This window comes from Cavia porcellus, unplaced genomic scaffold, assembly GCF_034190915.1.
Source record: "Cavia porcellus strain 051 isolate PalLab524CR breed Dunkin Hartley unplaced genomic scaffold, mCavPor4.1 scaffold_6, whole genome shotgun sequence".
NCBI lineage: Eukaryota > Metazoa > Chordata > Mammalia > Rodentia > Caviidae > Cavia > Cavia porcellus.
Window position 1 is genome coordinate 97761524 of NW_026947489.1, and position 23615 is coordinate 97785138.

At 48.4% G+C, this 23615-nt stretch overlaps 1 protein-coding gene across 18 annotated transcripts in view; it reads left to right on the forward strand.

Annotated features, from left to right (window-relative positions):
• Positions 1-21741, forward strand: part of Plekha7 (pleckstrin homology domain containing A7) — a 211709-nt gene extending 189968 nt beyond the window's left edge. For 5 of the 18 annotated variants that reach the window (XM_063251804.1, XM_063251810.1, XM_063251813.1 and 2 more), the window contains 11 exons: positions 477-578; positions 7167-7275; positions 7396-7622; positions 8491-8679; positions 8775-8892; positions 9762-9865; positions 10360-10560; positions 13439-13597; positions 16210-16343; positions 17083-17225; positions 19537-21741. In XM_063251804.1, the coding sequence (XP_063107874.1) occupies positions 477-578; positions 7167-7275; positions 7396-7622; positions 8491-8679; positions 8775-8892; positions 9762-9865; positions 10360-10560; positions 13439-13597; positions 16210-16343; positions 17083-17225; positions 19537-19676 (1626 nt within the window). In that variant the 3' untranslated portion in view covers positions 19677-21741. Of the gene's footprint in view, positions 1-476; positions 579-7166; positions 7276-7395; positions 7623-8490; positions 8680-8774; positions 8893-9761; positions 9866-10359; positions 10561-13438; positions 13598-16209; positions 16344-17082; positions 17226-18507; positions 18619-18779 lie in introns of all 18 variants that reach the window. The other 13 variants (XM_063251806.1, XM_063251814.1, XR_010048398.1 and 10 more) reach the window with 12 other exon arrangements.
• Positions 21742-23615: the final 1874 nt, after the last annotated feature.

A 23615-nucleotide genomic window follows, 5' to 3' on the forward strand; every position in this document is an offset into this window, starting at 1 on the left:
TAGTGGTAGTTGAGTTGGTGGTCAGGGGCAAGAATCTTGGGCTGCCTTCTGATAGCAGCTTGTCCAGGGTGACATGTTTCCACCTGCTTAAGTTGCTTTCCAACAATGACCCCTGGTCACTCAAGGAAACAGATTTCTCAGAGCAGCCTATAAACTCTATTCTGATTTGTATGCAGTTAATTTTAAGATATTAGGATTTCCACTTTTTTATTGATGAGTCTGATACGGTATGGGCTGTTTTACTAGAGCAGGGATTTGAAGCATCCCTTGGTGAAAGAAGGAACAGTTCCTGGTGTCCAGGGTCAGACTCTACACTCCCTCGTGCTCTTGTCTGTGCCCCATCAGGACTGTTGGAGGCTCACTGGGCCACCTTCCCTTTCTCTCCATCTATCTGGGTCTACAGAAGTCTCAAGACTGCCTGGGGGCTGCTGAGGTGGGGGCTAATTGGGGACCAACAACTTTTCCTTGGCCAATAGGAGATGGAAAACTCCTGGAATGAGTACCTGAAGTTGGAGAGTGATGTGGAACAGCTGAAGCAGACCCTGCAGGAACAACACAGACGAGCCTTTTTTTTCCAGGTGATCAAGGGCTATTCACTCCGCTGAGCCCTGGGTGCCGATAAGGGCCCAGTGTGTGGGGGCTGTGAGCACTGTCTCAGCATTTCTTTTCCTCAAACCTGTGAAGTGGCCACCCTAAGCTCTCTTTTGGGTCTCCCCTTAGCAGTGATAAAGAGCCTCACCCAGTGCCCCCTGCTTTCTGCTCTTAAACACAAGCTCTTGGTTTTTTGGGAAGGAGTTTCCTCTTGCTCATTTGGGGAAGACCCAAGAGGAGAGAGGTGTGAGAGTGATGTATGACTCCCTCTTAGGTTCCTAGCACCCATTTAGACAGGTAGCAGTGGAAGCCTCTCCTCCTTCCTGCCCCTGATCCCTGAAAATGGATGCTGTTATCCTCTGCCAAGGAGAGAGTGTGAATTCAACGCATTGAGGTGCCTCTGAGCTCCAGGCACTTGGTGGCACTTCTGGAGATCAGAGTGGAGGAGACCAGTTTCTGGAGTTCCTGCCCCACTAGAGGAAGACTGCCTTCAAGCCCTGTTTCCTTAACTTAAAACCCAGGCCACCATTTGCATAGTGACTAGTGTTTCCCGTAAGTGAGGCAGTGAAAGGCCCTAGGGAGTCTTCTTTTAGATTAGGGTTCCCAACAGCCCTATGTTACTTTATTGTGGTCCCTAACTAGACTTCCATCCCACCTTCATAGTTTTCAAAATGGAAAATAACCTGTTTTCCAACCCAGCTTCAGGTGGGCATCTTCTTCTAGGCCCTGACAGAAATTCAATTTGTTTTTTGTTTGTTTGTTTTTGTCTTTTTGAGACAGGGTCTCACTATGCAGTTCTGGCTGGTCTTGAGCTCACTTTGTAGCCCAGGCTGATCTTGAACTTGCAACGATCCTCCTGCCTCAGCCTCCCGAGTGCTAGTGTGCACCACCATGCACAGTAGAAATTCAGTTTGTTTGAATTAAGCAAGCCTTTATGGAGACCTCTTGGGTATGAAGCACCCAGGCTTAGTAGTCGATGACAGGTTGTAGCCCAGGCTCCTCAAACAAGTGATTTAATGAATATGTAGACTTTCTGGGCATTAGTTTCATTTTAGAAAAGTGAAAGAAATTCTGGAGGAAGTCTAGGTTTGTGTGTCCTGAGGCTTTTCTGAGGACTCTACTCACTTAGAGATGGTTTCCAAAGAGAGTAACCCAGGACCTGTGGAAAAAGCTCTTGCCTCTTGGGCTCAGAGCTAACCTAGAGGTTTTCCAGAACTTCTCTGTGTCCTGCTGTTGTATTCCCTACCCCCATAATTTCCCTTTATGGAAGCTAACATATTTCTGTTCCTTTCATATCCCCAGTAATGGCTTGAAAACAGTAAGCAAATATTGTTGACAAAGTCTTTCCAGCAATTATCTCTACTTACTGTTTCCTAGTACTATCCTGACATTTTTATACGTGTCTTCTTGGGCTTCCATGATTACACTAAGGCCTGGAAGTGTGACTTAGGGGTAGAACACTTGTCTAAATGAACAGGACCCTGGCTTTTGTCCTCAAGGCTGAGGAAAAAAATAAGATCCATACTATTTTATCAGGTTTTGTTTTTGTTTTTTGGTACCAGGGATCGAACTCACGACCTCGCACTTGTCAGGCAAATGCTTTAGCAGTATTTTTAAATAGCTTTTCATTCCTTATTTTTCTATGGTTATACAACTAGTACATGAATACATCTGTCTTAAAAGACCAAACAGTGGGCTGGGTGTAGTGATGCACATTTGTGATATCAGTTACTTGCAAGGATGAAGCAGGTTAGAGACCAGCCTGGGAAACTTACTGAGACCTTGTCTCAAAATAAATATAAACAAGGCCATGAGTGTACCTCACTTACAAAGGGTCCCTGAGTTTAATCCTCAGTACCACACACACACACCAACAGTGAGAAGCAAAAACAAATGACACAAAAGCTCCTTATCCCATCTCAGCCCCATTCCATCTCCTTGCCTGACTCCATGCTATCCATTTGTGACATTGTCTTCTTGTCCCTTTTCTGTGCATTTCCAAATGTATGCACCAAATGTATAGAATCATACCATTTGTTTGGGGTTAGGAGCAAGTAAAATATTTAAAGAGTGAGATCATACACATTGTTTGGCAGCTTCCTTTTTGTCAAAACTTTATGTTGTGGAATGATGTTCTTGAATTTGTGCTGCCCCAAAAAATAGCTATTTAAATTTAAATATAAATTCATTACAACAATATAAACTCATTACAGCATGGATTAGAGAGGAGTTTCATAGTCTCAGAAACTTGTGTTGTACAGGGCCAATCTGAGTAAATCAGTTGTTCTTGATTGGTACCTACTATTTCATTGTCTGGATACTCCCTATTTTGTTAAAGTATTCTTCTGGTATGCATTTATTTCCAGTATTTTTGTAAATGATGCTCTTCTGAGCAACCAGCTGCCTATTTGAGCTCATTTGTAAGCATTTATGTAAGATAGGCTTCTAGAAGTGAAATTGAAAAATGAGTATACATGTCTTAGAAGTTGATAGTAGCACAGTAGACTAGCTATAAAAATGATTTCATACTATATATCACAAAAAGATGGAAGAAATGATTTTAAGTATCCCACCCTGAAGAAATAATAAATGTTTGAGAAAGTAGATGTGTTTATCCTGATTTAAACATTACACAATGGGGGCTGGGGATTTAGCTCAGTGGCATAAACACCTGCCTGGCAAGCACAAGGTCATGAGTTTGATCCCCAGTACCTCACCCAATAAACATTACACGATGTATATGCACATTGAAATGTCATGTGGTACCCCATAAATACATGTAATTTTTATGTATTTTTGGATCAGTTAACATTTTTAAAAATATTTTATATTTAAATACAAAAAAGGTTGATAAGTATTGCTGAGTCATCCTCTAACAAGCTGCACGAATTTGCCCTCCCACTTACAATGAATGAGAACATTTAAGTGTGTTTGCTTTTATCTTTATCAGAACTTACTGTTATCAGTCTTTTTACTTTTTGCTAAGTCTGCTGGCTAAAAAAATAATGCCTTGTTTTAATCTATTTAGTCATTGGTAGGTTGAACATTTTTTCAAGTACTTGCCATTTGTGTTACTTCTGTGCTTTCTTTCGTAGTGATTCAGTACATAGTAGGCCAAGAATCTTATATGCCTCCAGAACACAAGTCTGGACAGGATAACATCTTGTCACAGATGCCCTGGAGGATTTACTCGTGCACATTTCTGGCAGACAGTTTAGTGTGGAACTTGTGCTTATGGCTTGATTTCCATCCAACCTCATCTTGTTGCTCATGTTTTCTCTGAGTGCCTCAATGATTGAGGAAATCATAAAATCCTGCTTTTGACCAGGTTGTGTGCTAACTTCTTTGTTGTAATCCTAGACCAGGCAAGTTGTTAGCAGTGTAGGTATGCCTGCAGCCCAAGTGGAAATTCTTACATAGACTTAGAAACTTACTTTACGTAGGTTTATCTGGCTGTGAGAAAAGCCATATCTTTTTCACTAGAGCAGGATGGCATTATTCTGGAAGGTCCTCACAGCTACCTGGGCATCAGGAAAGCCAAGAGATGGAACATCCAGGTAGCTTTGTGAACGGTGGTGATAGGCAAGGTTACCTACAGAGGGTCCAAACTTGTAGACAGTGAGTCTCAGTCTTTGCAGAAGGTGTTACATTGGAACCATTGTGCTCAACTGGTATGCAAATACAGGAGTGAAATGCCACCTCCTGCACCCCCAAAGCTCCCTTTCATCATCAAGTTATGAAAATACATCAGCTTTGGCGAAGGATAGAGACATTCTGACATTTGCTCTTCTTTTACATGTGGGGATGCCAGAAAGGCAAAATAAAGGCAGGAGAGTGGGCTGATGGGAGCTTTGCTGGCGAGCTATAGAGGAAGGAGAGGAAGTCTTTTATTCCCAGCCTTCACTTGCTCCTAGCACTGAGTGGAGCATTCCCTGTTACTTTATGCACTCTGGAGTCAGTGATGAGCCTGCCCATCTTAAGTGTGGCACTGAGTACCACTGCAATGCCTTTCTTTCAGCTCTGAGGGTGTCTTTGCTGTTGGGATGCAGAGTAAGGAGACTCCTATATGGAGCCTTTCCAGCATCTGCTGCTGTGTCTGCTGGACAGTGCACAATCAGGTCCTTTGTTCATCTAGCTCACAGGCACTGGAAATCTACTAATTACCAGCCTCCACAGGGGCCCTACTCAGGCGCAGGTAGTCAGGAGTGCACAATCTGGTGTATCAGTAGGGATCATGAAGTGTGAAAACTCTTCCAGTTGAGGGGCAGCTGGTCTCCTGGTGAGAAAAACTTTTTTCAGTCTGTGGATTGGGGCCAGGTTTGTCTTCACTCCATTATACTTTAAGTCAAAATATTATTACCTCTGGGATATAGGGATGTGGCTGCATGGTACAGTGCTTATTATCCTTCATGAGCAAGGTCCTCAGGTTTGATTTCAGACTTTGCACCAAAAAAAAAATGTGTACTACATTTGAATTTTTTTGTTTTGTTTTTGTTTTTGAGATAGAGTCTCACTATACAGTTCAGGCTGGGCTGAGCTCACTTTGTAGTCCACACTGGTCTCAAATTTGGTATAGTCCTCATGCCTCAGTCTCCTGAGTGCTGGGATTACAGATGTGTGCCACCATATGTGGCTAAATTTTTTTAATCATTGAAAGATCACCACAATCCCTTAACCACCTTAGATCTCTCATCTTTTGGGACTTCCATCCATCCAGTTTTAATTGTAAGTACATATGATCATATAGTATAGCTCTTTTTCTGTTGAACTTTTTAAAAACTGCTTTATCATAAAATTCACATAACACAAATCCAGTCTCTTAAAGTACTGTATACAACTCAATATATTTTAGTATATTTACACAATTGTGTAACTGTTAACACAATCATTTTTTTAAAAGAAAATGCAACCAAACACAGAACAGTAAAAGTGATACAGGACTTCAAAACAAGGTATTGGAAATGAACAATGGCTACCATAATGCCACTTGTTATCTTCAAAATAGCTGTCCATGCCATCAGACATAACATAATCAAAACAGAACAGAATAAAACCAATCAAAACAAAACAGTGGAAGTGATACAGGACTTCAAAACAAGATAATAGGAAATCAACAATGGCTACTATAATATGTCTTATCTTTGAAATAGCTGCCCAAATCATCAGATAATAACAAAATCAAAACAAAATAATGAAAGTAATACGGGACTTTAAAACAAGATAATAGAAAATTAATAATAGCTACCACCTGCAGAAAAAAAAATCCCTGTTAGTTGCTATAATGCATATTGTTTTCCTCTAAATAGATGATCAGACTACTGGCTTTAGGCCTGCAGAGTCAATCAAATAGTACAGACATTATGTTGTTGGTTTTTTTTTTTACTTCAGTAGCTATCATCTCAGCCAATGTTTCTGCAAATCAACTGGTTGCTTACTGGAAAGGAGGGGTGGGCACTTCTTGTCTCCCAACTTGTGCAAGGCCTGGCTCATAGAAAGGAGTTGGCCCAGCCCCACCACAGTCAGTTTTATAACATTTTCATCTCTCCTCAAAAGAAGCCCTCTAACCCACTTTATCCCCTCGCAACTCCCTCCCCCCCCCCATCCCATACCCCACTCTGCTAATCCCCTTTTGGTATCCAGAGATTTGCCTCTTCTGGACATTTCATTTAGATGGAATCATACAGGGTGTGGCATGTTTTTTATGTGTCTTCTCTTAGCAAGTTTTCAGAGTTCATGCACATTGTGTCCAAATAATATTCCATTGTCTATTATATTTTTAACTAAACTGCAAGTCCCAGGATTCTGCTCTGACCTTTAAGAATTATCTTTTATATTCTAGAGATAGTGTCCTTGCTTAGTCCTAAAGTACTTCCCTTCCCTCCCCTTCTGCAGTGGTTGCATAAGACAATGTTATTTTTTAAAACTGTGGCAAACTACACATATCTATCTTACCTTCAGCCATAAGCTCATACACATATCTTACCTATCTATCTTACTGTCTTATCCATTTTAAGAGTGCAGTTGAGTACATTCACATTTTGTGTAGCCAATCTCCCAACTTTTCATCTTGTAAAATTTTTAAATATCTTGCTATCCTCCCCTCCCTCTCTGACAACTTCAAAACAAGGTATTAGGAAATCAACAATGGCTATTATAATGTCTCTTGTTATCTTTTTAAAATTTTTTTGGTACCAGGGAACAAAACTCATGACCTTGTGTGTGCCAGGCAAGCACTTCATGGTTAAGCTAAATCTCCAGCCTGTCTCTTGTTATCTTCAAAATATTTCATAAAATAAATGGAATCTAGAGTATTAAAGTTTTACACTAGGTAGAAACAGACAAGCTGAAGTAGTGAAAGCTACTGCAGAACTCCCTAGATGTTTTAGAATTTTCCACATCTCTGCTTTATTGGGAGGCAATGAAAAGGCTTGATTTTAGCCTGATGCAGTTTCCAAAGTGAGTACTGTTCCCCCTTACCCAAAGTGAGGGCTCTGTCTGAAATGGCTGAGAAAATTCTGGGAAGAATATTGTAGTAAGGAGAAAGAAGAGACCAAACCATCACCTTGTCTTTCCAGGAGAAATCACAGATACAGAAGGACCTGTGGAGGATTGAAGATGTCCTGGCAGGCCTGAGTGCAAATAAAGAAAACTACAGAATCCTGGTGGAATCAGTCAAGAATCCTGGTGAGGGACCTTTGTCCTTGGTCAGGCTGGGTGGATGGCTCTTAGGGTAGCAGAGGCTCTGTGGTGCTGACTTGCATCCTGAGGAAGAGGGTCTTCACTGCTCCCTTCTGTGCTTCTCAGAGAGAAAAACAGTGCCTTTGTTCCCTCACCCGCCTGTGCCTTCACCCTTGACCTTGGAGAGCAAGTCCCCCCCGCAGCCCAGTCCTCCTGCCAGCCCCGTGCGGACACCCCTGGAAGTTCGGCTGTTCCCACAGCTACAGACCTATGTGCCCTACCGACCTCACCCGCCCCAGCTGAGGAAAGTGGCATCCCCGCTTCAGTCACCAACTAAGACAAAGCCCAAAATGGTAAGCTGTGGTAATGAGGTGCTGGGAGCCTTTGTTCCCTCTCTGTCCTTTCAAGAATAGCTCTCGGAAAAACAGAGATGGAACCAGCTGAAGCTCTCAGGATTGGCAGAGCCTTGGAAGGGCGATGGGCTATCCTAACTCTCCCATTTTTCAGGTTGGGACAGTTGAGGCCAGGCAAGAAGTAGCAACCATTCTGAATAGGGGCCAATTTGTAGAATGTGTGGCTGTCCGAGAGGCTTTCTTCATGTAGGGAAAAGGAGTACCTTTAGCAGAAACTGAGATGATTGTGAATGACTCATAACCTCATGCCCTGTGGAGAAGATAGGCAGTATCCCTATCCTGAGGAGAACACTAACACCCCAAGATGTTGAGAGCTACTAGATCCTCCATTTTAGTGACCACCAACTACAGCTCCTGAATTCTCTTCTATTCTGTGTCACTATCCATGTACTTGGGCCCTTCAGCCCAGGTCCTCAAACAGGTCTGTGGTCCATGTGGTGGGCTGGGCAAGGCCTTGGCTTGCTTGTCATAGAGAGGCAGCAAGCTCTTGACAGGGACTGGGACACAGGAGATTTCAAAGAAACAGAAGAGCGTTGACTTAGGCCCGTGTCCTGCTCTGGGGACCCAGTATATAGAGGTAGCACTTGGGGAAAAAAGACAGTGTAGGAATTAAAGGGCAGAACAGAGCTGACACACAGGCATTTCCCCACTTGATGGCTTCTCCAGAGGAAGCATTCCCATGCCATGGCTGAAGGGCTCAGAAGTGGCTGGTTCTGCCTCTTGGGCTGCGCTTGTGGCAGTGCCACTTGGCAGTTGTCCCTGTGGCTCTTGACCTGCTGGTGTGGGCTCTGATTTTCTTTCTGACCAGGAGGATGAGGCACCTCCCAGACCCCCACTTCCTGAACTCTACAGCCCAGAGGACCAACCGCCTGCTGTGCCCCCTCTCCCCAGGGAGGCCACCATCATCCGGCACACTTCTGTGCGTGGCCTCAAGCGGCAGTCAGATGAGAGGAAGCGAGACCGGGAGCTGGGGCAGTGTGTGAATGGGGACTCAAGGGTGAGCTGGGAGGACCCAAGGCTGCCCCTGTGGGTGGGAAGAAGGAAGGTGGTGTGATGCTGGGTAGGTGTGACAGCCTCAGACTGTGCCCACAGGTAGAGCTCCGGTCATACGTTAGTGAGCCCGAGCTGGCCTCTTTTGCTGGGGACATGGCTCAGCCCTCCCTGGGACTTGTGGGTCCTGAGAGCAGGTACCAGACACTGCCAGGCAGAGGTAAGGAAAGACCTTCTTTGGAGTCTTTTGGGGATCCAACCTGCCACCACATCACCCCTAACTTGCAGCCCAGGCCCACATCCTCTGCCTGCACCTGTGGCCTGGGCTCCTCGCCTGCCCTACCCCAGCCCAAATCCTGACTGTCTTCTTGTCCATCTGTCCCTGGGAACTGTGATGATAGCAGTCCTTGGGAAGCCTGCCGTGACTTAAGCCCTTCATATGTCCCACCTATTCATAGCAGTGCTGCAACGCAAGTGCTGTTATTCTCATTTTTGAGATGAGGGAGCTAAGGCTCAGAGAAATCAGATACCTTATCAATCACTGATTAAAGAGGAAACCAGAAGGCAGTCCTGGGGCTCCAGATGACTGCATCCTGCAGGCAAGGGTGTTGGGCGACTGCCACCAGCAAGATCATCTCAGGCCTTCCAGAGAGCTTTTTCCTCTGTGTCTCCCCAAAACTAGTGAATCCTTTCTTAAACACACTTTCTCCTCAGTTGGGCCCCCTTCTTACTGTGTTCCCTTATCCCAAGTGGGGTTGTGTAGGATATGGTTCAGGAAGCAGAAGGATGAAGATACTCCATCCCTCCAGCCTTCCCACCCTACCTGCAGCCCAGAACTTTCTACATGGAAAGGAAATCTAGGGTGGTTCACAGACCTCCAGGGACACTGTGTCAGCCTGGTGATAGAGAGCATCCCGGGCTGCCCCTCCTCCACTGGGGCCTGACCTTCCAGGCCATGAGAAGAAATAAGAGAAAGATGAGTGGCTTGTTATCTAGGCCCTCTTGGCCTTTTCTGGGAGTAGGGGTATTAGGGAGGGCCTGGGACTGTCCCCACCACCACAATGCACCTGACTCTACTTTCTTCTGAAGGGCTTTCTGGGTCCACGTCCAGGCTCCAGCAGTCATCCACTATTGCTCCCTACGTCACGCTCCGGAGGGGTCTAAATGCCGAAAGCAGCAAGGTGACTTTCCCTGTGAGTGGCCTTGAGCTGTAGGGGAGCTCACTGTTTCCTACCCTTGTGGGCAGGAGGCTCAGAACTGGACAGTAGTAATCATGTGACACTGAGGATGGCCTCTGAGAGGAGACCTTAGGGTCTTCTTGAGCTCAGGGTCCCTTTGACCCACTGCCCACTGAGAAGGCCATTACTCTGCCTTCCCCACTTTCCATGGCCCACATTTACCTGCAATGTGTCAGGGTGCGGGGAGGGAGCCTGAGAAATCTTGCTCCTTGGGTTCACGGTGGTCTACTGTGAGCTGTCCTCTGAACAGATGTGGGCTTCCATGGTGGTGCCTGCAGCTATGTTGCCTACAGGACTCATGAGGCCAGGGCACTGGGGCTTAGAAGAAGTGGTTCTCTATGGAGCCCAGCCGGAGAATCGGGGAGAGCAGGAACAGGGCAAAGCCAGGGGGGTGGCTGCCCTCGGTGCTCCCAGCCCAGCCTTTCTGTGTCTCCCCTCCTCTTCTTTAGAGACCCAAGAGTGCCTTGGAGCGCCTGTACTCAGGGGACCACCAGCGGGGCAAGATGAGTGCAGAAGAGCAGCTGGAGCGCATGAAGCGGCACCAGAAGGCCTTGGTCCGAGAGCGCAAGAGAACACTGAGCCAAGGAGAGAGGACGGGCCCAGTCTCGGCACGCTACCTCGGCCAGCCGCTCCCCGGGGACCTGGGTTCAGTATGTTAGGCAGGCGGGCTGGGGCAGGGAGCAGAGCCTCCCCGGTGAGCTGAGCGGAGCTTGCTGTGTCCCCTGCGCCCAACCCTGTCACCCTGAGTGGGCTGTTCATTGACCCAACAAGCTGAGAGAACATCCCACAGGGAATATTTGTCCCAACCCAAGGCTGTGCATGTCAGCTGGTCAGAGGGTGACCTAGAAGCGGAGCAGAGGCAGGAGAATCTCACAGCAGAAGCCTGGGAGCTAGAGACAATATGTAGCCTGTTTTCTGGGCCTGGGAGGGATCTTTGCAGATACCACAACTGAACCAAGGACTTGGGAACATAGGGTTTGAGGAGTAGTGGAGGAAGATGGTGATGTGATTTGATGAGAAGCACAAACCAACCAACCAGCCTCCCAGACTTCCAAGGCAATCTTTGGAAGGGAAGGCAACCAAGCAGGGGTTGGTGCCCCACAACGCTCAAGCTGGTGGGCTCCCACAGCCCCTGGTGCTGAGGCTACAGGTCCCCAGGAGAGCAGGGCTGCTGCTCCCTGGTGGTGCTCTCTGGCGCTGCACCTGCTCAGAGCTGCCTTAGGTCTCTTTTGGAAACATTCCATTTGAAATCTTATTTCCCTAGACCTCTAGCCTGACTGTACTTTCCCTAATTCATTGCACAAGCTCTTTTGCTTTTAGAATTACTGCTCATTGCCTTTCTAATCCCGCCTGATTGTGTTTACAGAAGCTTTGGGTTTGCATTGAACATTGCCTAACTGGCCTGTGCTGCTCGTTACCAGGCTTGTAATAGCAGCTCTTGTCTCCCCAGCCTAGCAAGCACCCTTAGATGTGACTTACCTTTCCACTACCCTCCTTGGCGCAAGACTACTGACTCGCAATTCACTTGCCCCCAGAGATGCCATGCGGCCTGAGCCAGCCTGCTGCCTCAGTCACTGGCAGAGGTCTGGGCATTAAGAGTTTATTCAAACCCATGCCTTATGCCTGGATGGTAAACACAGATTCCAGATACGGCATATTTGAACAGGTTTCAACCCAACCAAGGTTGTTTGGTTTAATTTCTCTGGTCCCATCACTCAGTTTCTTACAGAAAGCCTCTTGTGTTTCTTATATTTAATAACTGGAATGAGTAGCAAAATAAACTTTGTATTCAGGAGGCCTTTCTACAGCTGTTAGCTCAGATACCAGAAGAGAGGAAACAGGACGGTCATGTTTTCAAAAGCTACAAACTTGGGAACTTTTTAACTTTATAATCAAACATCATATGGAGTAACACTGGCAATTTACAACCTAATGTCTCATGTAGAGATTATCTAAAAATCCAAACCCGAATACCTTGTGATTTCTCTCATAAGAAAAGACTTTTGTAAGTCTCTGCATCAGCGCCAATAAACGTGTTGCTTACTAACAATGGATTGGCGTGGTTCTTCCCTAGGGTACTTTAGAGTCTAGTGAACTTTCCTGTCTGTGGAAACAATCAGGCTGGATTTTAATGAGGACTGGTCTCTGTTTGGAGCACTTGTGAGCATGTAAGAAAATGTGATTTTTCTTTGTAAATCATTAAATTAATTTATCCTTGATCTTCAGCTGCCTAATCTTTTCAAATTATAATTGGAAAGCCATCAACCAAAAGCAGTTAAATCGATTTGGACTCAGTATGGAGAGCTTGTGCGTGAATGGGCAAAATACGCTGCTGTGGCAATGGGATTGAGCTTTTGAGAGGGATGTGGGCAATAGCACAGTCCTGACTGTTTGAGGTTCTGTGCACTGAATGGGGTGGGAGAGAGGAGGCGTGGGATGGGTATGCATCTGCTTTATTCACACTCAGGACAGTCTCTGAACCAGTTATATCCTTACCAACCTATACTGCAGTCAGACACCTATGGAGATACAGAACCTGGGTGAAGCCACCACTGTCATGCTTGAATCTTAAAATGATTGGGTTAGATCATGTGAAGAGATGCCTGTTACAAAACTGATACTGTGAAACGTTCTTAAAACTCTTTGATTTAGCATTTCAATTTTGCTCAATTTTTTCTGATTTAAAAAATCTATCCACTTAGATAAATTGTGGTGTTTTTTTTTTGTTTTTTTTTTTGTTTTTTTTCTTTTTCTTTTTTATCAGTACCGGGGATCAAACTCACGACCGCCTGCTTGCAAGGCAGGTACTTATGCCGCTGAGCTAAATCCCCAGCCCCCTGTTTCATTTTTGATTGTTTTTTCTGAGAATCAAATTCATAATCTTACACTTGTCAGGTAGATGCTGTGCTGCTGAAGCTATATCCCCAGCTGTGTGTGTGTGTGTGTGTGTGTGTGTGTGTGTGTGTGTGTGTGTGTGTGTAGAAATTGTCTTAACAGTTTATCTGCTTTACTGTCTCCAGACTATTCCTTCCTGAACATCCCTGGCCATATTGTGGGTGCAGTGCTCCCACCCTGAATGGGATCTGTTGGGATCCTCAAAAGAGGGGGCCTTGGTTGTTCAGCCATGAAGGGCTTAGCTTCTCCCATTTCTGCACATGAGGTGGATGGTTCCTGAACCAGGAAGCCTTCTGTCAGCTGCGGGTTGGCAGGAAAGGCAAATCCATTCCCTACAGTCCTGTAGCCGGTTCTGTTTTGGGTTCACCCTCTCTGACCTTTGAGTACTCTGCATCCCTAGGGATCATTGTGAGCCTAAAGTCACCTGAGACCTAAGGATAGTCCCAGCAAGCCATGTACAAGGGACAGAGGTCTTGTGCATTGCAGGCAAAGTTAAATTACCTACCTTCTGCCTACTGGGTCACAGAGCCACCTTCCAAAGACCCCATGCCCACACGACCCATCCAAAAGGGATCAGGGTAGCTCTCGGCAGTCAGGAAGTGACTGCGATTAACCCTCTTGTTCTATTGCCAGTGGAAGCGAGAGCAGGACTTTGACCTGCAGTTGCTGGAACGTGCCATGCAAGGGGAAAGGAAAGACAAGGAAGACAATGGCTGGTTGAAAGTGCAGGCCATGCCTGTCACAGAGTTGGACCTGGAACCACAAGACTATGACCTGGATATCAGCAGAGAGGTGAGGGCAGGGGCTTCCTTCACATTACCCCAGGAGGCTTGGTCTTTGGGGTCCCAGATTGATCAACATGCCCGTGGATGCCTAAGGGATGCCCAGCTCAGCTCCCCTGCAGCCTAGAGACTGGGTGGATAGCAGCTTGAACCCAAGTGTTTGGATGAAGTTTCAGAATCTATACCTGGAAGTTGTGGCAAATTATAGTTGTAACTTTTCTTTACCTCAGTTTCCTCAACAGTGAAGGCGCGGAATGGTGAGGAGTAAATGACCCAACATGTTGCGGGTTTAGCCATGATGGGAAAGTCTGGCACATAGTGGGGCTGTTGGTTTAGAAGTTGCTGTTAGCAAATTCTCCTGGGAGCCTCAAGGACTGGCCACTCAGGCTGACTTGGACGTTGAGGCTTGGGGAAAATAACTGGGCAGATTTGAAAATCAAAGGTAAAATTTCCAGCCTTGACCAGCATGAGACAATGCACAGTTCTGGGCTGTGTTTTGGTGCCCTCTGGTGGCACACATGTGTCATAACAAGGCAGGCCCACAAAAGCTAGTAACTGTACCCAAAAGAAGAGGGAACTCGGGAAGAGACCATCTCTGCCAGGGGGTCTCTTGTGGCCCGAGTTGTGACATTTGTATGCCTTGCAGGCTGCTTGGTTTGCCTTTGTATCCCTATACAGGAGGAAATCTTTATTGACTGAATTACACAGCACCCTGTGTAATACAGAGGTCAGCAGAGATAAATGTCCTAGAAATATTTGTTTAAGGACTGGCCTGCCCTGAATTGACCAGAAAGGAAAGTTCTCATCACATGGAAGGTGGATTTAGGTAGAACTTCAATAAAATGTCCCTAAAGGTCCATCTGTTGGCAGAGAGCTTTGAGCTGGGCCTCTCGGTGCCTTCCTCCTGTGTTTAAGGGGCAGGAGCAGAGCAGAGGCATATGCACACTCAGGCTGCTTATGTCAGTGCTGTCCACTTTGCTGGATGGGGTAGGGGTTATGGGGGTCTCTGGGAACTGAGGAGCACTTTGAGGGAAAGCAGACATCATTTGCAGTTGCTGGACTGGAGTCAGCTGGGGCTTCAGGGCCTAACAGGGCTGACCTACTCTGTTTGGCACCTGAAAGACCCAAAAATCTCGGCTTTCTCAGGTTCACAAAGAAGCTTCCGTTGCTGCATTGGCAGCATGCCCTTGGGTCCATCCGCCCAAGGAAAAAGTCCTGTCTTATCTGTGCCCCAAATCCCTCTTGATACAATGTAATCTACTTCCTTCCTCCAGATCTGCCCTTACTGGGAATAACAGAAGTGCTTATTTCTTACTATCTTTCAGCAAAGTGTGAAAGCTTGTATGGTTTTAATCTGTCAACCATGAATGAAATTTACCTAGTCCAGAACAAAGAATACTTGGAGCCAATTAGGATTATAGTCCAAGCAAACAGATTCGAACAATTTTAAAAGTATGCTCTGAGGTTTTATAAAACGGCAGCTGTGCCAATAGCATTAATCACAAGTTGAGGACTATGATTTAGTTCTCACAAAAATTGAGATGTCTGGCAAAGAAAAGGATTGGATGTGGTCTGAGTCTCAGTATAGTTTGGGGCGATCTTTGTACAGAGGTCAGCAGAGATAAATGATGTTTGAAATGTCAGCTTGCTTGCAGATAGACATGTCTGCAGTCCAGGAAAGGACCGTTTGCAGATGTGTGAGATCTGATTAACTGTGCTTATTTTAAATGCCTTGAACCAATGCTACTCCATTTTCATTTTCTTTTTCCTTGACAAATTCAAGCCCAGATTTGCCCTGGGAGTGTATTTAGCTTGTTCCTAGACACTTTAGCCAACCCCATTTTAATGTTGGTGTGCAGAAGTTGCCTTTAGTGTTTTTAGCTTTGAGCAAGATTTCAGCAAGCAGAATTTGCCACAGGATGAGTGAGATAGTGGGGTTGTCCTGCAAAGTAAAAGATAACAGTATAGCTGCTTCCTGTCCAGATCAGAAGTGGTTTTCTAGGACAGGATGGTTTTCATCCGTCCATTGGAGAAGGATTTGCTGAAACACTAGTAAATGCCAGGTCCCTGTTTTAGACAGGGAAAGACAGAGATGCTGAGAATGTGAATAAATAATGGGATTGAGGAGATTAAAAGGAGGAGAGTCCCTTAAGCAGCAGGTGGGCTGGGGTTTAGCTCTGTGGCATAAGTGCCTGCTTTGCAAGTGTGTGGTCGTGAGTTCGATCCCTGGTACTGATTAAAAAGAAAAAGACAAAAAGGAAAAAGAAAAAGCAGCCGGCAGGCAGGACCAGGGAGCAAGCCTCTGTCCTGTGGGTGGGGCACAGAGGAACTCACAGACCAACCATAAGGCAGCACTGAGGATTCAGTTTTCTCCTGAAGCTTTCAGGCCATTGTTTGGCCCTGCCCTTCCCTTCTCTTGGCCCATAAAAGACCATCTGGTGCAGTAGGACAAACATGGGCTTTGGTCTTGGACCAAGGTTCAAATCCCAGTTCCACAATTGGTTGGTTTGTGATTTTTGCAAGTGCCCTTACCACTGTGGGCTCTGTTCCCTGTCTGATAAGGGGAGCAGGTCCCAGACCTAAGCATTTGAGCTTCACCCTCTACTCCTGGTCTCCTCCCAGTTATCTAAGCCGGAGAAAGTCTCTATCCCCGAGCGCTACGTGGAGCTGGATCCTGAAGAGCCACCCAGCCTTGAGGAGCTGCAGGCACGTTACCGCAAAGCCGAGAAGATCCGCAGCATCCTCACCCGGTCAAGGTCAGCCCTTGCTTGTCAGGTGTGACAACCCACACCCTAACCCTAAGTGGTATCTTAGCCACACATGGGACTTGTGCCAGGCCAGCTGGGTGGGTGGTCTGTGCATCTCTCTTAGTCGCAGGTGAGCCCCACTCAGTGGAAGGGCAAGTCCGTATTCATGTGAGTGAGAGATACAGACCCCAGATACTAACATAGGGCCCCTTGATCCAAAGTCTGTGCTGACGGCAGGGTACTGTTCTTCCCATCCAGTACGGCAAATGAAGCAAGCATGGAGTGAATGGACCCTATTAAAGATCAGCTTCAGCCATGGTCCTCCCAGCCCTTGGGTCTGTGCTCCTTCATTGAGGCTTTCAGATGAGAGCCCAGGGCTCTGACCATGGCCTGAGGGGCCAGCGACTTTGCCTGCCGCTTCCTTGGACACTAGGCAGGGGCCCTAGAAGAAGCTCTTCTGTTCCAGTAGTCTCCATAGCTTAAAAAAATCTTGTTTATGAGCCTTCCATTCAGACCTAGGTTAGCCACTTTGTGTCTGAATTCAGGTTGCCTCCAGCTGCATCCCTTAACTGGAGGCCTGTGGGCATTGTGAAAGGAGGGCAGAGCCCTGAGCATGGGTATGTGGGGAGATGCCGGAATCTGTTTCAGGAGAAAGCCCCCGGTTCACAAAGTGTTGAGCACCACCAGGCTAGGGTTACCTTTCACCTGGGGCGGGGAGGACCCATAGCTGCCCTCTGCACCTCTGCAGCATGTGCAACCTGCAGCCCTCAGCAGCCCAGGACCGCAACAGCCTGGCCGACCTGGACTCACAGCTGCAGGAGCAGGAGCGCATCATTAACATCTCCTATGCCCTGGCCTCCGAAGCCTCCCAGCGCAGCAAGCAGGTGGCAGGTAAGGCCACGGTGCCCCCTCTGAGGCCCAGGGCTGCCCCCTGCTCCTTGGGGCCCAGGTTGGCCTGTCCTAGGGCCAGAGAGTTGGTGGCAGTTGGCAGGTGAGGGCCAGCTGTGTGTTCCAATGAGGATGTGGTGTCCACCCCCCCCCCCCCGGCAGTGTTGACGTTCTTCCACTTCAGGTGTTTCAGGCCCCTGAGTCAGTGAGCTTGTTTTTGTTCTTATGAAGAATAGGCCTGGGTGCTTGGATGCCTTGCTGGCCAGGCAGAAAGGGGCCCTTCTAGCCCTCCTTGGAACCTCTGCTTTGGTCCCCAAAATAAAGCCACTGATCACCTTGTCAGAGTGTCCTGTGCCAGAAAACAGGGCTTGGGAAGTAGGGCTTTGCTGGCCACTTTGAAAAAATACCATCTTAGGGTAGGAGCACGTGTGTGTGCATACTTGTGTGTACGTGCACGTGTGTTGTAAAGGCTGCTTTCCCTCAGCCAGGAGAGGGACTCTGGCTCCTCCCTGCACCCGCTACCCTCTTTGGGTGCCCTTGCAGTCCGCTTGGTGTTGCTTCTCCCTAAAGGCAGAGGCTACTGCATCTAGGTGGTGTCCCTGGCCAGGCCTGCTCCTTCTGGACTGGAGCTGGCCACAGATCCTGCAGTGATGTCCCCAGCCCTGGCCAAAGGGCCTAGAAGTGGACAGTGGTGGGGCCTGCAGGGCTATGGCCCTGGGAAGTCTGGAATGGAGAGCAGAGCTTTGCTGCAGCGTCAGGAAGCCTCAGGAATGAGTGGTGACAAGGGAGGGGTTGGAGTCTCCATAGGAGCTTGTCATACCCTGATCCTACATCGACTTTCTGAAATTCCTGAGGTCCTCACTTCTTTCGAGCAATGCTGAGTGTACTAAAAAGTGGTCATTGTGGCAGTGTGGCCAGGGACACAGGAGACAGCTGTCCAGACCCCTCTTCTTCGTGGCCCTGGGGCTTATCTTGCCATGCTTGCTCTAACCTTGGGTCTGCCACCTTCGCCTCCTCACCCCCAGCATGGAGCACCACATTCCTAGCTCCCTGGGTCAACTTAGCTCAGAAAAGGCTTCGCATACTTTTCCTTGCTCTTGCTCCCCTGTTTTGTCTTGGACAGATCAGTAACCACAGGCAGCCCAGGCTCTATGATCTGCACCCAGATCCAGGTCATTGTGGGGGGCAGCAGGATCTGCACCCCCAGTCTTGACAAGTGAGGCTCAGGGTATTGGGGGAACAGATGACTCTAACATGCTGCTTAATTCCTGTGTGCTCCGTCTAGCGCAGCAGCTGGCCCTCCTCCCGCTTAAAGCACCCCTGTCCTCCAGGACGGTGCCACCTTATCCCCCCTTAAGCAACGGACTTCACTACACCTTTGTCTAACACCATCCAAGTAAGAGGAGCCCCCGCCTGGTGTGCCTGCCGCTCACTGCCCTCTAGTACCCAGCATGCCCTCCTGTCCCACTGCCACCGCTGCTATGTTGTGCTGTGCTGTGCTGTGCTGTGCTGTGCTGTGCTGGCTGCAGTGCTGCTGACTCACGCTTCCTCCTGCAGGCACAGCAGCTACTGTGGGGACCGGCCTGGCATAGGAAGGTGGAGGAGCTGGAGCTCTTTCGGAACTGTCCTTTTGGCCCAATGCAGCAGAGACTATGATTCTGACCCCCTGTTGGGCCCACCCTTCCTTCTGTCATTCCCAAGACAGCTGGGTGGCCCAGCGACCAGCACACACTATGCTGCAGACCCTGAGGTTGGAAAGAATTAAATCTTGGCTTTTGTGGGCTTGTGCCAAAGAAAGAGAAAAACTGCGGGACTAAAAAAGGCCCGAATTAATAGATGATGGAATTGAGGTCCATGAGGACCAGGGCTCACCCCAGGTTTCCCAGCATTGGAGTCAGGGCGAGGAAAGGGCTGCCCTTGCTGCCACTGAGCACCCTAGGGCAGAGAGAAAAGAAGCCCAGGATGATGTAATTGGCACCACCCCACGAGGTTCTCCCTGAATGAACATCTCTGGCCACAAGAGGCAGTGGGCTAGGGAGGGAGCCGGGAGGCCGGTATCTGGCCCATCTCAGGTAGGTGTGTGTCCCGGGCCTACTGCCGCAGAGCCCATTGCTTCACCCAGACCAGGGGAGGCTCAGGCAGGACGCCTTGGCATCCATGTTGCTGGCATTAGCAAGGTGCCCCCCCCCCCGCAATCCCTTATATTTGCTTGGGACTATTCTTGCTCAGTACCTGCCATGTGCCAGGCACTGTGCTAAGCACCTCTTTTGATCCACACAACAACCTTATGAAGATATCCATCCCCCTTTTACAGACGAGGAAATGAAGCTCAGACACCCTGAGGGACTCACCCCAGGAGTCAAGGCTTGTAAGTGGCAGGTTTGGAGCCCATGGGTGAGAGTCCAGAGCCCTTGCTTTCCATTGCCACTTGTGGACTCATCAGGACACCCCTAGGCACTCTGGATGTCTATAGAAGATAGTGGTAGGATGGGTCAGGATCTCTGCAGTGTCCTCCAGCCCAGGGTACCCCAGCTTTAAGCAGTCAGTGGGCCCAGCCAGCCCACGGTGGAAGGAAGAGAACAGCCTACCTGGGCCGGATTCTTGGGAGCTAGGGAGCAGGCCTGTAAGCAAAACACCCTAAGGGATCCTTCTGTGGCCCTTCCTGAAGGCCACAGGGACCTGCCAAGGCCAAAGCAGGGCATGTAACTTTTCCCTAGAGATCTGAGAGGGTGACACCACCCAAACACAGAGAGGCAGGACAGAGGCTGTGTTTCCTAGTACTTGGTGCCCCTGTGGCTTCACAGTTGGCTTGAATGCACTTTTCAGGCTCATCCACATTCCTGTTCCTCTCACAGCATCACTGGGAGGGAGCAGAGTATGATGGCTCCATTTTTAGGTTAGAAAGATGGGGCACATAGAGGCCAAGTTTGCCATAGTCATCCAATGAGTGAAGGGAAAGACCATAGCGAGAGACCGAAGTCTCCCCCAAACCCTTTGCTCTGTTGTGCACAGGGACCCAGTTTAGGGGGCAGTGTGTGTCTGTGCTTCCTAGAAGAGGGAGTGTGAGGCCCATGAGTCCTGGAAGATGAAGGTCCCAAGATCCCTCAGCAGTGGCCGCATAGCCCTAGTGCCCTTCTCTGCTGCTGTCACTTGTCATCCCGTTTGTGTGCCCCATGCCACTGCCCGCTTCCCAGGTGTGAGCAGGGATCTGCTAGCCTCTCACTGTCTCGTGTGCTTTTTGCCAGCCCAGGCAGTGACCGGCCCGTGACCCAGTGTGCAGAGAAGCCTGGAGCCAGGGCCGAGCAGAACCAGCTCCTCCCAGGAGATTGGCCTCTCGGCCCCACCATCCCTTGCAGCTGAGCAGGTTCTGGTGGAGGAAGGGACAGCACACCAGCCCTGAGGTGTCCCCCCACGGAGCTGGGCCCCAACACACCCCTGTTCCAGTGCAGACTCCATTTTACAAGTGATAAAGGCACTTTTAATAGACACTGTAAAATACTGGCACTGGATTTCAGAATCGGGATGTATTTTATACTGTTCACTTCAAGGGCTGCATGGCTGGGGTGGTGAGGGTGCAGGGCAGGTAGCTGCACACACAGATTCAGGACGAGTGGAGTAGGGGTACAGGCAGGGGCGGACTGGCTGTCGGGGTCTCCAGTGAGATTGCCTTCCCGAGGCCCTCAGCTGCAGACAGTAGCATCCCCAGCCTGACCTGATGATCGGCACCCAGGTCTGTGCCTTGGCCCTTGATTTTGTTTCAGGGCAGCTGTGTGTTTGAGAGCTCCGGGCTCCCTAACCTCCCCAGCAGATTCTCTCTGCAAAGGGCTCTTCTTAGAAAGAAGCAGCTATTACTTTCATTAAAAAATACATTTTAAAGTACAGAAAATGTGAGCGGAAGCACCTTTTTGTATCATAGCAATAAACTCTATACTAGATGGCATCTACCTGAGAATCTGTGACCAACTTCCCGCCAAGCAGGCGTGACAGGAACCTGCCTGCCTGGGGTCCCTAGGACTTGGGTCTGGTGGCAGGAGAGCTGGTGTTGTGCTCTCTGCCAGCCTTGATGAGCTTGTCACCAGTAGGGCCAAGCGGCACGACTTTAACATGACTTCCAGCCCAAATGAGGAGGCTACCGAGCCAGGTGCAGCGTTTGTGGTCCTTTATTTACAGTTGTCCCACAGTGTTCTGCGTACAGAAAACAATGTTTAAAAGGAAAACATGAAAACTTTGGGTGGAGCCACACTTTAAATGAAAATTTGTCAGTGACTATGCTCAGAAAAAAAAAAGAATCTTGAATATACTTAGAAGTTGTGGTCTATTTTTAACTAACTCCATATGCTGCCAGTATCAACTTCATGACATTTGCCAAAATAAAATTTTATTTTTGTCTTTATAGGATGTTGTTTGAAAACTGAAATGAATATTTTGTAAGAAAATGTTAATTTAAGTAAAAGTGTAATGGTTTGCAAAATAACAAACAAAAATGTGATGTACAGATTAAAATAATAACTTGACACTTTTCCTGTTTCTTGGTGGCTATGTTCTTTCACAAGTGGCCTGGGTGGGTTTTTTCTTGGGAAATCCCCATGTTGGCTCTCACCCCTACTGTGTTCAACTGTGAAAAGTCCTGATGACAGTTCCTGGTCACTTGATTGCCTTCAGGCACGGCGGGGACAGAGGCCTGGCTCCTGGGCTGTGGCTGGGTGTTGGCGGCTGCTCGCGGTGGCCACTTCTGCACCGCGGTGCAGTCCGGGAGCTGCCAGCCGTGGACTCCCGCGCAGGCTGCTTTGGCAGGCGGCCTGCGCTCCGATCTGGGACAGCGCGGGGCTGCGGTGGGCACCCTGCCAACCCACAGGCCGCTGGTTCATTCCAGTGAAGTGGGTTAGTGACGGGCCATTGCAAACTGGATTGGTGTTTAATTCATTTTGACTCGTGATGTGTGTTTAAAACAGAAGGCAGGAGGCCAGTTCTGTTGGGGAATGTATGTGTGTGTTTCCAAGTTTGTTGTTATGGTAGTTTTTCTTTACTACCAAGAGGGGCATTGGAGGTTTTGAGTGACTTTCCAGCCATTTAAAGTGGGGAAAGTAGATAGATACCAAAGCTCTCTGGACAGAGAATACTGCTGCTTTTTTAGCTCCTGATCCTTTTGAATTTTAAAATAAAACACCCTCTGTCTTAAACATGGCTTGATGTTGCCATAACAGATGAAAGGGGTAGGGATGGGGGCGATTCCATAATTGGATGCGGTGGCATCCCTCAAAAAAGAAAAGAACTCCCCAGGAGGCAGTACTCGGCCCACAGAGCAGCCATCGGTAGCTGTTTTCTCTGTGGAAACATGCCAGTGGTTTTTGCAGGCTTGGCCACAGTTTCAGTTTCACACATAATTATTCCGTGTATGCAGGGGCACGGCAACTCTACCCAGCTGCTGCTCCCAGCATGCGCGTCGGGGAGGAGGGATGGCCTGTGTTAGGAGAATCCTGCCCCAGGTTGCAGTCTGAGAGTGTGACCAGCCCTCAGCCCAGCCCTCAGCCCACTCGTGGTTCAGAAAAGTCACCTGTGTAAGTGGCACAATGGCCTGGCACTCTGCAGTCTGTTGAGAGGACTGCGGTCCCCTGAGGTGAGATGGGGTTATCTGTAGAGTACTGGCTACCCAGGGATGCACCAGCGGCGCAGCTTGGGAATTCTGTGGTCAAGTGATTCCAGCTTGCCTTTCTTACAGGGACCCAGGGCCTGAGCAATTTTAAACAATGGTATTGAAGTTGTCAGAAGGGACAGGCGTGTGCATCTGTTTGTTAACATCATAATTATAATTTTAACCCAGGCCCAGGTAGGACCCAGTATGTCTGCCAGATTTTAGGGAGAGCACTTGAGGATCTAGTCTCAGGCAGTGTTTTGGAATAAAATTCCTCCCTAACCCCTGTTTGAACCTCCAGGGCTACTGATCTCCTCAACATGTCCAGGATGTCCTTTAGGTGGTTGCATCGTTCTGGCATTTGCACAGGTGAGCTAGATGTGGCCAGGGACATTGTGTTCACCCCTGTCATTCATTCTCCTGCCTGCCTTGGTGCCTGGCTGCAGGAGTGGTGGCTCAGGTCACTTCCACTCCCCCAAAGCCCAGGCTGCCTTCAGGAGCTGGCCATGGACCCTGCAGGATTTCCCTGGCTATTATAGGTGGCAGCCCAAGGTCCGGGAATTGCCTGCCTGCATGCAGTTGCTCTCCAGGGGACTGAAGATTTGCTGAACCAGTCATCTTGGGAGGGAACGAGAGACGGGCACAGATGCTAGCTGAGCCTGGTGAGAGCTTGTTTTGGGCTCTAGGAGTTTCCCACAGCTGCAGCACAGTTCTCCATGGTAAGCCCTTTCGTGTTCTCACCAAGGATGGGAAAGAAGCAG